Raw genomic sequence first — 16,241 nt, forward strand, 5'->3', positions numbered from 1 at the left:
AATACCGCACTGTCGACGGCCGACGCTGGCGGTTGCAGACCCGCATCAATATGCACGAGGCGCATCCGGGCAACTCATGAACGGCTGGGCACGGCGTTTGAGCACACGCCCTCCCTGGAAGCGCCTCCACAGGTAGTGCCCCTTCCTGCTTCGTTTTTCAGTCAAAGCTTGTTTGATTTTTCTCTGCCAAACTTGTGTTATCAAGCGCGCAGCGCTTTCAACACGAGCTACCTTCTTCTCGTTGCAGTGAAACGGGGCGAAGAGAGACTTTCACTGTGATGTCTGCCGTGAAGATATGGTCAGTGTCACACACTGCGTTTCTTGTTTATTTGTTGACGAGAGAACACGTTTTCAGTGAAGAAGGCGCTTCGGCCAGAGTATAAAAGGGATCGCTTTGCTCGAACTCCACAACACTCCGACCACTGCAGTCAGAGGATCAACCATGAACGCCCTGGTGAGCATGTGATACATTTCCTCAAGCTCTGTGAGAACCTCTGCAACTCGCAGTTTGTGAGTCTCCTTTCGAGCCCATGACCTGCACGAGTGGCGTTGGTGCTTGAGAAAGAACATATAGGAGAGTGCTTTTCCTGTCTGTTCTTTCTGCATGTTGCTTTTGCTGTACAAGTTAAACCTGGAATTTAACTGAACATCCCATCGCTCAATGTTGCTGGAGTTGAATGTACCACATCGCGCTACGTATAAAGTATAACGCTCAAGTGACCTTGCATGAGCGTTTTGTGCTTCCACTGTTTCTATTTTCAGGCAATTGTTGCGTTTTTCGCCGGCCTCGTCGCGACGGCATTTGCTGGAGGACTTGTCGGTTATGGTGGTGGCCTCGGCTATGGTGGCTTGGGATACGGCGGACTCGGCTACGGAGGACTCGGCTACGGAGGACTCGGCGTCGGTGGTGTGGGCGTGGGCAGCAGTGTCGCTCTCCTTCATGGGGGCCCGCCGTTCGCAAAGGCTGTGGCTGGACCAGCCTTCCTCGTCAGGAGCGTGCACCATGTGAACAAGATCCACGGCGGTGGAGCCCTCCTGGCTCATAGTGGGCTGGGTGCCGGTTACGGCGGACTAGGCTACGGTGGTCTCGGCTACGGAGGTCTCGGCTACGGAGGACTTGGCTACGGAGGACTTGGCTACGGCTACAAGGGATAAGCAGCATGTGCCTCAGTGGCAACTTTGTCAGAGAATGACAAAAGATGCGGGTATCTTTAAGATTATGTGCCAAAAAAGATGTACAGAGTGGAATGTTTAGCGACTCTGTGAAATAAAACACAGTCCTTAAAAATGTTTCGTTGTTGAATTTCAAAAAAGTCTTCCTTCGAAAAGCTTTTGCTTTGCCCACTCTGACCGCTTCAAGAAAAATGAATAGTTATCATTATAACCACAGTAACTCATTGACAATGGCACTTTATAAGCTTTACAACGACCGACATGTCCCTTTTATGAAATGTTAACTTGTTACGAGAAACGGCGTTCGTGTTACCAACATCACCTCGATCAAACACAACTTCACGGAAGATTTTGCTTGTTCTCCCATTCACTTTCAAACTGCACTTAATTCGCTAGGTAGTCCAGTTAGACTGAGAGAGAAAGGGCGTTTTGCAGGAAGATGTTTGAAGATCAAAATCACTGCGCCAACTATAGATGCAAGATTTGTGCAGGGCCAACTAGTTGGCAGCATTCCAAACGAAGGAATGGGATTTGAGAAATTTAGTGAGAGTAGCAATGTGGGCAATTTTGTACCCTGTGCGCTACATGTGCAGAAGTACAGGGCCTGTGTGGTCTTCTTCTGCCGTCCTCTCATGTTGCGTTGCTTCTTTCTTGCTGCCGGAAAATTTCTGCTCTCAGCGCAAAACTCCTACGCCTAGAAAAAAAAATATTTCGTCGAAAAAGGAAACAGGGAGACTTTTCAAGTGATCACTTTCAAGCTGCTTGACAGATTCACGATGCCTATCATGAACAGTGTCACAAAGTCATCATATTTCTACTTTGCATGCTTCGAGTAGCACCTTCAGCTTTTAAATGTCGTCTTTAGTTTCCAATGTACTATAACAGAAGGTTCATGTGATCGATACAGCTCTAAATCAACTGAAGTAGCCTTGTTTTAGCAGAGTTACCTGACATCTCTTATATGCGGGGTAAAATAGCAGATCGTATTTTCGTTTAAATAGCGGCTACGCCGATTAAAATAGGTTTGGTTTATGAGGTTTTCACGTTCCAAAGTGACTCGGGCCTTGGGGGACGCCGTAGTGAAGGGCTCAGGAAATTTCGACCACCTCGGGTTCTTTAACGCGCACTGACGTCGCACAGTACACGGGCCTCTAGAATTTCGCCTGCATCGAAATTTGACGGCCGGGGGCGGGATCGAACCCGCGCGGGTCAGCAGCCAGGCACTATAACCAATGAGTCATCGCGGCGGCGCCAAGTATCTTCCTACAGTTATGTTCTACCGATCAATTTCACTCAGTCTGTGACGATCGTGAAAGGAGCCTCAGAAAAAGGCACGGCAGAGAGCCCAAAATCTTTTATTTCATTCAATGTATTTCCTATCTATTATTAAATAGTTGAGTGGGTGGAGCAAGCCGCACATATTAAAGAGGCCCTGAAGTAATCGTTCTGATCCGTAGCTGCTATAACGCCTTCGGGCAAATGCGGGGTAACTCTTGAATAAAGAATAAAGAATAAAGCTGCGTTTTTTTTTCAACACTCCCATACTCCTGTATTCTGTGGCCTAGAGATGTTATCTCTTTCGACATCAAGAATTAGATAATAATTTTGGTCGATTTCTGTGCAGGAGAGGAAAGGCAAGTGCGTACAAGTCTGTATATTCAGCAAAAAAAAGAAACAAAAAATGTGAAAAGCCCGTCGTTGAGCGCAGTCCCCACGCTGCAGCTGGTACGACGTTGTGTTACTCAGCACGTTAGCGCCTCCAAGAGAAAGAGGAGTAGGGAAAAAGCTTTATTCGGAGTCAGTACTAAAGGCCAGGGTAAAGGAGCGCTTGCTCCGCTAAGGCACGCTGGTCATCTGCCGAGGCAGGGCGAAGCCAAACACTGGGGGAAAAAAAAAAGGGGGGGGGGGTAATAGAAGTAAGAGGAGGAATGAAAAGCGTTACGTCAGTATGTAGTGTGTTCTGTATCTGCCCTGATCTCCGGACAGTTGGGAAAGTGAGCTTTCTCACGCCGTCCGAAGCTCCGCCAGAATTGGCATGGTAAGGAGACAGTCATTTGCGGAGGATGTGTGCATGCTCCATGTTGAGTGACGGATGCGTTTGAGGGAAGATTGTGGAGTGTTTCTCCGATGTTGTGTGTGTTCTCCTATTTCCTCTTTATATGTTACTGTGTCTTCCAATGAAGTTTGATTTCACCAGGGTATCTAGGGAGCCCAGATGTTAATTTCGCGGGCCAGTTGATGAACCAACTCATTTCCCTTGATCTCCGCAAGGCCAAGTATCCAGCACAAGGTGATTGCAATATTGCGACTGTTGTTATGGAATTCCATTAAAGTGTCGTGTAGGTTGAGGTTCCAGTAGTCTGCGTTGCGTACTTGGTATGAGCTTGCTGCAGTCGCTATATATGTTGATGTTGGTGTTCTGCGTTTATGGAGTAGATAGTTCTTGTATGGCATGTTTTAATTAAAGGGCAGCTGCGTAGGTTTTAGAAAACGATGACCTTAAAAGGGTCGAATGTGTGAAACTTCCAGGTAAAGCAGGCGAAGTCCTTTTGGGCTAGCATTTGAAATGGTGAAGTAATCGCCGATTAAAATCGCGACGGCCTTCAAGCTTCTCTGCAGCGCACAACGCCAAGCGGGGGGACTTGGCATGCTTGGCAAAATTGGAATGCTTTACCTACAGCCTATATAGATTTGAATCCTTGAATATCGCAAAATTCACAAAAAGTGGTGCAGCTGCCCTTTAACGCGTGAGTTTTTAGCGCGCTTATGTTGGGATTTTTGGAGAATGACCAAGCCGGGTAGGTGCTAAATGTTATCGGTCCTGGTGCATATAGTGCGTGCACGTATTCCCCCATGTTACAGCGTGTAGCTTCCGTGTATATCGCTATACATGTTCTGTATCTGCAAAGATGCTTTGCTTGTGTTTCATGTCGCCCTTCATGGAGGTTTGCTGTCATATTTTTTGGTATGTTTGGGAATGGGGTGTTGCGCGGTAGCTGAGCGCACTGACTAATTGGCGTCAGCTGAATGAGCGTGTTTCCTGCTGGTTTGAGGACGTCGCATCTCTCTTGCGTTTGAGACAAGCGCGCTACTTGTATGTCTCTGTGCAAGGAATAGGAATGAAACAGAGAAACCTTCGACGGAACTATTTGTAGGCCTATTCAGTTCTCGTATAGCATTTCCTGTCTTCGCATTGACAACGCTCATGGGTCCCTTGGCAGAAGTTATTCCACCCCTTTCTGCGCAACAAACAATGCTGTAAACACAATCGCAAATTACAGATAACCTCTACTAAACATTGCAATGTTTAAAATTAGAGAATCTATCTCCATAAGCTATATGTTTTGTTCGCTTCATTCTCTACTCTCGCATTTTTGTAATAGCTTTCGGTCTGGAAGAAAATTTGTTCACTGATGATCACTAGATCATCATTCATGAAATTTTCTTCTTTCCATGATTATTTGGTCTCGGCGAACAGTAGTACTATTTGAGATTCAGTTTAGAGATCATCGTGACTGTCAATAAGTACCAGGGATAAGCTGGGGTTGTGATGTCACAGTCAAATGCCAATCTGTCAACAGCGCAATTTGAGGCGGCGAGGGCCCTCACGACGACAAGCTGCTTTCTCGAAACTTTGGTTGTAGACTCTGGTGGAGCCTGTGCTCTGCAGAAGAATCCTTATCAGCTCTGTTCACCAACATTTTGCGCTCCTTGATTCTGCCGCTCACAAAATTCTGTTGTGTTGAGCTTACGTAATCACACTACTATTTTAAACATTACTTTAAACGACGTCGAGCAATCTGTTTAATAGGCGACTGTGAGGATAGTGGAAGATTGCAGGTTGTATTTTACACAAACACAAAGGTACAAACAATAAACAAGGCGGCTTTTATAGGAAAGGAAACCAATTTCAGTAGGGGCTTGGAAAAAAAGGAAAGAAACAAGAGAGCAACGAAACAACACACGGAAAAAACACACGGGGGAACAGAACAGAATGCTTGCGAAAAATACAGGAAAAAGAAAGACAAAAAGGAAAGTCACACTACTTGTCTCTCATACGAGCATCGAGCGGGGAGGACTGGCTGGGTGTCGGGCAGTCAGGGAGTCTCTGGGCGTTCCAGCGTCGATGCACTGTTGCCGGCGTTTCTCCGTTGGCCTTCAGCGCTACCGCAGCGTCAGCGTCTGTGGGCTCCCAGCACGGTTCCCAGGTCTGGTATCCCGGAAAGGCCACGTAGGCACCAGAGGCGGCCTGTGTGGAGCAGCTGACGGATGGACGGAGAAGAGTGGCGCCTGGGCCTGGTGGTTGAGGCTCTCGACGATGGATGTCCGGGTCTGGTGGCCCGGACGTCTGCGGCTGAGGCCCAAGCCCGGAACTCGGGGAGCCAGCAGAACTCGTCCACGTCCGTCGCCCACCGCGCTCTTCTCTTCTCTGCCACGTAATCCTCTTCTACTGTCCCGGCGTTCCCCTCCGCACGCGCTCATCGTGCTTTTTCTTCTTCTCGTCACAAACGACGCTGGGTGGCGCTATCTCCTTACAGCGACAAGGAAGAAGTTGAAATGTCTTTTTTTATTATTATTACGACGCTGCAGATTTTAAGCATGATTGAGAGATGCGCGTTTCTATGAATAATCAAAACCACAGAACATAGCGGTCTCTTACTGAGCTCATAATTTAAAGCGCAACCATTGCTCATTGTGTTCAATTGCGCAGCTTTGACGCCAACAATGAGGCTGACCGCGTTTTGCTGATGGCTGCCAGCCAAGGAGTTGGAATGCGTTGCCCGCAGTAGTGCCCATCTTATAGAAACTTCTACGTCCTATTCAATACATATTGGCATTCGCAGGATGTGTGCGCTGCGTATTCATTCGTCTTAAGAACGTTAATTAAAGACGAGACAGCATCAGGCATAGCCAAATCAGCAGAATGCTGCAGATGCAGTACCGTAGGCGGTGGGTTTGGTCCACAACCTTAACGTCTTCTGCCTTTTAGGTTATTTTTCACAGACCTGAGCGCTCAATTCACATTTTAGGAGTGATTTCTAACTTTCTTGACTTCCCCTTGGTTTGCTGCTCTTAAAAACAACAGGCAATCTCGTCATGTTCTAATGACTGCGCATTTGCGAGCAATGTAGACATGCACATTTCCAAGCAAATATTAGCACAAGTAAATGGAGAGGGAGATTGGGGGGAAGGGGAGGGTATACTGTTGCTTCCGTAGTATGTCCTGCTGCCTGTCTGTGTTTGGTAGCCTCGTCTTGGGATTTTTAACCTTTTCACTTATTTAAACTTTAATTTTCAAGTGACCAAATGCGAAAACGAGCCGGATATAGTGAAAGGTATCCTGCCAAACCGCACGTGACTTCGATTCCCTGATTACTCCTAGACCCGCATCGAAGATTTTATCTCGTGGTAGGGGCCGTCGAGCCAGCGCGGTTGGACCGAGTTTGACCGAATCGGATAAGCGAACATCAGTGTCCCTGTTGTCAACGGGTGCCCATACAGGAAACCTTCGAGGTGGCTGTTATACCTTGGACTGCTAATTACTGCAACCGTGTAATGTTGGGAACACAGATTACAAGTTGTTCCTTACTTTTTTGGACGACATTGCTTACATGAAGTAAGAAACTAAAGCAGATCTGTGCAAACAGTTCCAAACATTTGCTTGTTTCTGGGTGTTGCTGTTGCCTTTAATGATAGTAATAGCGGCGATAAGAATGAATAAATGTATTGAGACTGAGGGAGTGAGCGAATGGTTGTAGTTGTAGAATTATGCCGCATATGAAACGGCACGAGCGCACGCAAGCACGCACACACACACGCACACATGCACACACGCACACACAAGAATTAGTTTTTCTTTGGTTTAGGGGGGTTTAACGTCCCAAAGCGACTCAGGCTAAGAGGGACGCCGCAGTGGAGGGCTCCTGAAATTTCGACCACCTGGGGTTCTTTAACGTGCACTGACATCGCACAGTACACGGGCCTCTAGAATTTCGCCTCCATCGAAATTCTAGCGCCGCGGCCGGGATCGAACCCGCGTCTTTCGGGTCAGCAAACGAGCCCCATAACCCCTGAGCCACCGCGGCGGCGTCACACACAAGAATTAGTTGCTTCATTATCACGTCGCGATTTGAGATTAGTAATGAAAAACTTCATGGTAATTTGCTGTTCATTGCTTGGGATCCTGTGGCGTAGAAGTTGGAGAATAAGAGCGAAATACCAATGTCATTTGCATCAGTCCTCGGCGATAGCAACCCTATCATTTTGTCTTTGAAATGGAAAAGGTGATTGAGGTAAGAACAATGAGATACAAACAAGCACAAGCCCGAAGAGATTTATGCCGGGTATGATATGCCACTCCGTAAGTATGGGTGCAGGAAAGCCTGCGGAGTACCGTGCTGACTCAACTGAAATGGGAAGTTATCAACGCCACGCAGTTAGAGGAAATGAACTGCACAGTTTGTTTTCTTCGCTTGATTATCTCTTATAACCTAATAGTTCAGGTGTGGGACAGGGTACTTTGTACCGCATCAAAAGATACAAGCGTAAATGATGCTATCCGGACCAAAAGAAAAAAATTCAGCTACTATATTTTATTTATTCATTCATTTTAGGAACACAGGATGCGCCACGTCTGAAGACATATAATGCCGAATAAACGCCATGCAGCGAAAATTTTGAGAGATATAAGAAGTTAAATCCTTTCAGTATGAATGCAGAATAACCGCTTCGATAGGTAACGAGAGCGACGTGACGCTATTCATTTTTTTTCGCTGCCTTGCTCTGACCTCCTAATTTAATACTGAACGCCAGCAGACGCACGCAGCTCGATCGTTTACTCATGGCTCATGATCTTTGCATTTCTTCACGCGCTTACAGAAAAAGAAATCAATAATATTTATTATTGGCAATAGATGTGCTGCAAGCAGCACGAAAGACCGCAAGAGCGCACTGTTAAATGAATGCATTTCAACAATGGTCATATATAGGCCGAGTCTATGCCTCTAATCGAAACAGCGCTCGTACCTATTTCACAATGTTCGCAAGAAAATAATATGTAGAATATGCAGTTTGTTTTTAGATGTTTTCTCTCTCTCTCAGTCTGAAACTTCAGCGCGTTTAAGGCATAACTTTGGCTTTTGAAAGATTTTGGCTTCTAGACAGAACGTTCAATCGACCACATTTCCTTCCGTACATTGCTCTCGCATGAGTTCAGTAAGTGACCCTTAGCCGGCGCACGCTCACGCAAGTGCTGAACGTTTTCCGCGCAGTCGTTTAGTTTACTACCCCTGCATAAACGAACCCCAGCTTCCTGCTAGGCACACTTCTCGGACATCCCAATAAGGCGTTCTTTTTTCCCCTCTTTACACAAATGCGGCTCCGCATGTGTTTCCCATTAAAACGTGCTCGGACTTTTGCAGGGAGCATCCAAGATGTGCCCCACGTTCTCCACTTGAAATCTAGAGATAACTAATAGTTCATACGTTTCCTTATCCTCGCCTAATCGCCTCTCAGCTCGGAGCGAAATCGAGGAAGCTCCGGCATTTATTTGGGAAGCTCACGGCTGAACCTATTGCAGAACTGAGCTTACTAGATGCAGGCGCGCTTTGTTTCCGTCAAGCAACGGTTTTCCGCGAAAAGCGAGTGATGCTGGGCACGTAGAAGGGGCCCGCGCAAGGAGTCGTCGCTCGGTAAAGTGAGCTGCCGAGAATAAGGACACGGGCCTTGTCGTTTGAACGCGTGTTTATTTTTGTGTTTATGCGAAGGTCATAAATGGAGGGGAAGACAGTCTAACGCTGAAGAGCTCTCGACTTCCAGCTCATAATTGGGCGTCTTCCTTGAATATATGATTTTCCCTTCTTCCTCCTTGCGAGACGCAAGCTTGTATGCGAAGCATCTTCTTAGCAGCAAAACAGACTTTGTGTTATGCGATTTTTTTTTCAAGATCAAGTGCAATCTGGTTTGCTGTGGAGGTAGCGATACGAGTGCAAGACGACGTTTATAGGTCCCGAACAACCCAGGTCTGTAGTAAAAGCGAGCATCAATCTCCGGGTAGTGATAAGAAACCCATTAGTTACGTCAGCCTTTAATTTACGGATAGATAAATTTGTTGAAGTTGTTTCCGAGACATAAATGAATCTTGCTGTGGACCATCTGGATGTATTTTTTTTTATCATAAAGGAACTGTGAAATGTTTTTGGTGCTCATATTCTATAACAGCAAATGTCCAGAGTTGGTCTTTGCGATTATTGGAGTAAAATTTAGAACCCCTATGTGGACACTATGATTTACAAATTTTAGAAAGTGCGGCTCGAAACCGATTAGGGCGACACTTCGCCGCGCGTTTTTAGGCGTCTCTATGTCTTTGACGTAGCGGGAAATCTGGACGAGCCTTCTAATTGGGTGGACCCAAGTGACATGAACGAGAAGCAGTGGATCTAGGCATAGTCCCGACGTGTTTTCTTTATTTTTTTTTCTCGTGTGTCGTCGTGTATGAGCTGAGGAAGGAGAGGTGAAGCGTCATTTTTTATCGCTAAAGCATTCATTTAATAGTTTACGCATAGTTTCATTTCTGGTACTGCAAGGGTGCACGCTTAGATATTATGTCAGGAAATTTTAAAAAGCAGTTACAGTGACAATGCAAACACTTCATTGTCAGTAATATTAACATAAAATGAAGACGGAACATACCATTTTCGAACAGTGAGGGGAAAAACTGATGGTTCGAAGAAATCTTATGTAATGCCCCGGTCTTTAAGGGTCAATAATTGTTGTTGATGATGAACCACTGGAACAGCCTACGATTCACCGTTAAATAGTCACCGTCTCTTACTTCATTCAAATGGTAGTTACTTTCTTTCATTTGTACCTAGACCTTTTTTTTTCACAAAGAACAGTGTCATTTTCTTGCTGAGTTATTATTGTTCTGTTTTTTAATTTTTATCTGCAGTTGCATTGATGTTTAGTAATTGTTGTTGCGGTTGTTTGTTCTTTCGCTGTAATTGATGTTTATTCCTTTCATAGCTAATGTTTACAAGTACATCTACTTTCTCTCAACAGGTCCTACTACAGCTTTCCGCTTCGGGGCCTCTTTCTATAATACATGCGCTGATGCATTGTATTCACTAACAATAAACTTGAACTCGAAACTTGAAATCGGTTCTATAACTGAATTCCTGCACGTTATGGTCATAATCAACTTTTCTTTTGGTACTTTTCTCTTGGAATAGCAACTCGATTGTAGTATATATTGTGAAAAAATTTCAGCCTTAGTATTCTCCTCCTCAATTTAAGAGGGTCCCATTCTAATTCCTGTTTTACGCTAACATACTAGTTTCTTTACTATAATTTCCAGAAATACAGCGGGCCTCCAAGTTTTTGAGCCCTTTCTAATTTATGTTTATGAACCTTTGTCGGCGGGTCTCATGCTGTAGAATAATATTTCATCACAGACCTAACGTAATTTTTTAATAGTAAATCCTTAGAATCTTGTGGGGTCATCCTAACATTACGGCGCAGAAGGCCCAACATTTTTCAAGCTTTCTCAGAAACATAATCGACATACCGCTGTTAATAGGACGGTGTTGATAAAGGTATTTTGAAAATTATTGCGGTGTGGTGACGAATCATGGAATACCGATCGCTCGTGGGCTTTTTCTAACCCCAATAAATATAGTTTCACGGTTCCTTTAACACTTATTTCCAGCTCAGGCGACTGTTACAGAATCTATGCCATAGCATTATCGGCTATATGCGCACTTTTCTGTTCTGTTATCAACGATATACGGGGCATTTTTATTTTTTTACGCTGTAGTTTCACACATTGGACCCAAAATTATAATTGCGGGAGTGGAAGAAAGTGGTATCAAGCGTTCACTGTCCCGACTACGATATTAAATATGTGGGTTGAGGCTGGAGGTCGGGGCGGTATGATGGTTGCCCAACGCAGCGGTGATGTGGGACACAATGAACGGCCGTAGCGTTGGGCGGAGTTCAGCATGTGAAGCGGCCCAGCACACCTCAGGAATAAGAGACGTGGTGCGGAGAGGTATTGCGACCACAAAGTGACGCGCGTGCACGACCAACATGGATGTGTAGTGCCGCATACATCACACGGCGCCCACTCTGTAAAATGTCTCGTCTATACGAAATTCAACCAAGCTAATTAATTCACATGAACACGCTCAGTGGAATTCCGCTCGCTTCTTTCTTCACATCTATACAATCGCTCTGCCAGCCAGTATCTCAGCAATCAAACAACGCCTACATCTTCCCACACTTGCTTCTGTCCGCCATTTTTATCGACTTTGCCTATTTCTTAAGATATGCTTCACAAAGATCAATTTGCTCAATAACTAATCGTTCTGCGCACGTTGATTCCTGCCCCAAACTTGAAACCATATCTTAACATTTTAACCGCTGTTTTCATTTCATTTCATTTCATTTATTGTTCCCTTAAAGGCCCGAAGGCATTACAGTTTTGTTCCGCATGCATCAAGTGACTGGAGTCGCCTCCCTGAACTCATCGACACCATTTGAGATCACCGGCACTTTCAAAATGCAGTGGCTAAAATTGAATACTTAGGAGCCTAAAAACTTATACTTTGTCTGCTGGGCTTCTAGATTTCTGTTTGTTTTTATTGTTTCATGAGTTACTCTCTGCAAATTCTATCTTCAATCCCACCTGGCCCTCAGGTTACTTATAAATTATATGAAAACGCGAAGTCTAGATTATGCACGTGTATTAATTGATTGACGACCATTGCAATGCCGGCATTGCGGAATCGTGGTGCAGAAGAGCCTCATGTAAAAATACTGGAAGGTATCTATAGCAGGTGCACAGCTGCCATACTGTTAAATAAAGTCAGCAATAAATTCCAGTAAGAAATTGTGTTCGGAAAGGAGATACGATCTTTCCAATGCTATTCACCGCCTGTTTACACAAGGTATCCCGAGCCTTAGATTGAGAACGGTTGGGGATAAGAGTTAATCTAGAGTAGCTTGGTAAACTACGATTCACTGATGACATTTGCTTGCTAAGCCACTCCGATATAGTGCAAAACATGATCAATGAGTTAGACAGGCAGAGCAGTACTGTGGCTGTAAAAATTAATGTGCAGAAAATCAAAGTAATGTTGAACAGTCTCGGGAGGAAACAGCAGTTCACAATTGGTAGTGAGGTGCTGGCAGGTAATGGCCGCAGATACGGACCACGAGAGTTAAATAACTAGAAGATTGAAAATGGGGTGGAGGGCATTTGGCAGGATTTTTCATATCATGAATGGCAGTTTGCCAATATCCCACAATAGAAAAGTACATAACAGCTGTATCTTACCGGTACTCACCTATGTGGAAGAAACGTGGAGGCTAACAAAGCTGGTTCAGCTTAAGAGCGACGCTGCGAGCTATGGAAAGGAAAATACATGGTCTGTTCTGAAAGTAGTAGGACTCATTTTTTTAAACAAAATTTATTCAAAAGAATACTACAAACGATTACAATTTTTCAAGGTAGCACCCTTCCGCACCTAATCGCTGCTTCCAATGAGTTTTACAGTTTTCGTACGCCTCCAGGAACGCCTGGACCGGAATGCTGTTTAGCTCCCTCGTCACGGCCTGTTGAACCACCTCTACCGATCCGTGATGTTTCCCCTCGAGCGTCGATTTTATTCTCGGGAATAGAAAAAAGTCTGGCGGGGCCAAGTCGAGGCTGTAGGGGGGCTGAGGCAGCGTTGCCGCCTTGTGCTGGGCAAAAAATCGGGGTCCCCATTCAGATGATGAAGAAGATCCTACCGGTTGGCCTTTTCCTCCTCTGACAACACTCCCGGCACCAACTTCGCGCACGCTTTCCTCATGGATAAGTTTTCTGTCACAATCTCAAAACCTTGAGTTTGAGGAATGCTCAAGTCATCAGCAATCATTCTGATACTCGTTCTACAATCACTGTTAAGTAAATGTTTCCCTCGCTACACATTTTCGTTGGTCTTGCTGTTCGAAGGGCATCCGGAGCGGTCGTCGTCTTCCACTCTTTCCTTACCTTCTCAGAACAGCTTGTGCCACTCAAAAAACATCTGATCTACCCAAGCCAGTTTCACCGTAGGCCTCCTTAATCATGTCGTGAGTCTCTTTGCCCGTTTTACTAAGATTTACACAAAATTTGATCGCGTATCGCTGATCCAGTATAAACGCTCTATGATTCTGCATGACGAGACGTTTCGACAGGGGTTCACAGTACAAGCGACCTCCTCTCTTCAACGGCCGAGAGCCGACTGCCGATTTTCCCCAGCATTCCCAATATCCCCCTTCAACGATCCTGCACGCGCAGACCGCCTCTCGTCCGCCCGTTCGCCCAGGAAAAAACCAGTCCTACTACTTTCAGAACAGACCCTGTAAATAAGTGTAACGTTAAGAGACAGGGAGAGGGATGAGTAGGTGAGGGATAAAACGCGAGTTAATGACAGCCCAGTCGAAATCAAGAGGACGAAATGGGCTTGGGCAGGGTATGTAATGCAGGGCATGTAAGTTTCGCTGCAGCCTTTAAAGGAATAAAAAAATATAAAAACAAATTATCAGCTTGTGAAACCAAGACTGAGTTTTAGCGATGGCACGTGTCGCGTAGGTACACAGATGATAAGGGGAGTGGAAAGGCTTTAATATCCAATGGCATTTGTTCAGAAGATGCGATTAATGCGTATTGTTTTAAGCACTAATTGCGTCACGAAAAATGGCAATAATTGTTCGACTGTTTTGAGAAAAATTCTTGTAAATCTTCCAGTTGCGTCCCCTAACTTAATGGCGCTTATACTTACCCTGGAAAAACGGCATATACGATGACTGCTACATTTTTCTTCATGGCATTTGTGTCGCTTAAGGCCTTTAGATATAAAAGCGCGGTATTATGAAAGCAAATACCTTTCCCTACGTTAGAGTTTCGTTTATTTTATTCTGTCATTAAAGTCACGATGTGAATGAAATTCTGTAAAATACGCGTCCACCTTGGCAGCGCGCGTCGTTAGTCTCCCGGAGAGCATGCGTTTGGCGTTGTTCCAAGAACTCTTCAAGAAGTTAAAGACACCGCATTTATCATTTAACCTGCTATTAATGCACACGACGAAATATGCCGCAACCAGCCACTAGTAAACTCTCCTTTTCACTAAAGTCAGCAAAGGCATCTTGATCGGCGGGCAACGAAGCCATGTTTCTTTGCCCGTCGTCCATCGGGAAGAAAACTTGCCACCGGCTGCAACAAGAAACAACCATCGCTAATGTAGTTACAGGAGGGGTTTCCTTGACGAACCTTCTGATTATCCTTGCACTACTGTTTTTGTATTAGAAGTAGTAAATATTTATCTCGAAACGGCATACAAAGCCCATTGTAGCATGGGACCTTCGAGGGATTATAAGAGGGCGACTTTTTGCACGTATGCACAAACAGCGCTCCTGCTGGCTTCAGCTTCGGGGTCTGAGTGGTAGCAAGCATGTCGGCCACATCTCCTCTTTGAAAAGAAAGAAAGTATAGGTGAGAACAGTGGCTTGAAATAGCGATGCTCTCTTCCACTTTCACCTGAAAGTTGGTGTAGCAAAGCTAAAAAGAACGCGCTTTTCAATAGCATGAAATTCTGAACCGGTAAATTGCGGCCAACGAGGGACATTCAAAGGAATGAATGTAATTTTGAGTGAATATAGCAGTAATAATAGGCAGGTATTGCAGCTTGTGAAAATTGGAACTGATTTCGTGTCGCGCAGAGCTAAAATGTGAAATTTCGTTACTGTTAAAAAAAAAATAAACGCGGAGACAGCGCACTTCGGGTTCCTGCTTGGAGAAGCACGGCACCTTGTACATCAAGGGCAATGAGAAAAACAAAAATAAACAAAACAAAGACAAAATATGGCGTCAGCATTATACATATGAGCAATATCTCTTGCACTTTATTCTTACACACGGCCCGGGCAAAATCTTAGTGAAGACAGGTTGTGCGGTGGCAAGACTACATCAGTTAGCACATAATTGCAGACTGTCGTCGAGGGCTCAACAATCTGATATTTGTGTCCCAAAGAAGAAGCTAAGTTGTCCTAGTGCTAATAAGGGCACAGTTCAGTTGCTACCCGCTTCCTCAATTCGCGGAAAATATGGAACAGGCGCACTTTCGCTGCCCTGATCTCTTTTTTTTTTTTAACTAAAGGAAAATGTCTATCTCTCAAGGAATGTCCATCCTGCCTTGTGCGGCTAAGAATACAGCGAAGAGAGCGTTTACGATTCTGTGCGCAAGCCTCTGCGACAGAACGATGTCAAGCCTGCAAACAATTAATCGCCTCGCTTTGGAGCAAGATTTCGATCCCAGAAGCGACACAATAAAACGAGCTGCGTGGTCTACTTGTTTGCAGGCTTCCTTAAGATTATGATAACGCGATATGATCTCCACCTTGCTATCTTCGCACGGCTTAACATTGACGCGATTAATTTCAAATCCCGGTTAGATACGCGAAGTGTTGACGTAGCACACTGTTTTGTACGGATGCTTGAGAAGCACGTGCGAGTTTTCTTGTGTTCTTTTTTAACAGCGCCCAGGGTGACTGACCATTTGGAATTTGGCAATAAAGAACGTCCTCCGGGTGTGGCGATCGCTTCCCCTCCCCTCACCTCGCCGTGTTGAGAAGCGATGAACTGGTTTCGTTTTGCGCCTAGGCACGTAGCAGTGAGAGGGATTTATTTGCCTGAGGCTTGTAGCTCCCGTGTGAAAGTACCGGAGTGTGTCGGATCCGTCACATCTTTCCCCTCCCCGCGGAGACTCCTATTCTTCTCGCTCTCTCAGTCCCTCGCTGTCTCATTGAGCAGGCCGTCCGCCACTTTGAGGGGGGCGGGCAGTGTGAAATATCGCAAATGTGGCATCGAATATTACTTCCTGGACACTATGCAGGGCGCGCTGATATTGCATCTGAACGCGCCGCTCATGCTGAATGCCGCGATACGGGTGCCCGCTACGTGACATGAGACCAGGGAGCTTCACCTATAAAAGGCGCCGAGCGACTTTGGAATGGCAGTAGCTCATCGCCAACCGATCAACTCAGCC

At 45.4% G+C, this 16,241-nt stretch overlaps 1 protein-coding gene across 1 annotated transcript; it reads left to right on the forward strand.

The window, feature by feature from the left end:
- Positions 1-442: 442 nt before the first annotated feature.
- On the forward strand, positions 443-1,155 carry LOC149352570 (uncharacterized). Its single transcript, XM_089577209.1, has 2 exons — positions 443-454; positions 763-1,155. Exons 1-2 carry the CDS (start codon positions 443-445, stop codon positions 1,153-1,155), a joined length of 405 nt encoding a protein of 134 aa, XP_089433335.1.
- The last annotated feature ends 15,086 nt before the right edge of the window (positions 1,156-16,241 follow it).

The sequence above is a fragment of the Amblyomma mixtum genome, chromosome 3, assembly GCF_055824585.1.
Source record: "Amblyomma mixtum isolate Tamu chromosome 3, ASM5582458v1, whole genome shotgun sequence".
NCBI lineage: Eukaryota > Metazoa > Arthropoda > Arachnida > Ixodida > Ixodidae > Amblyomma > Amblyomma mixtum.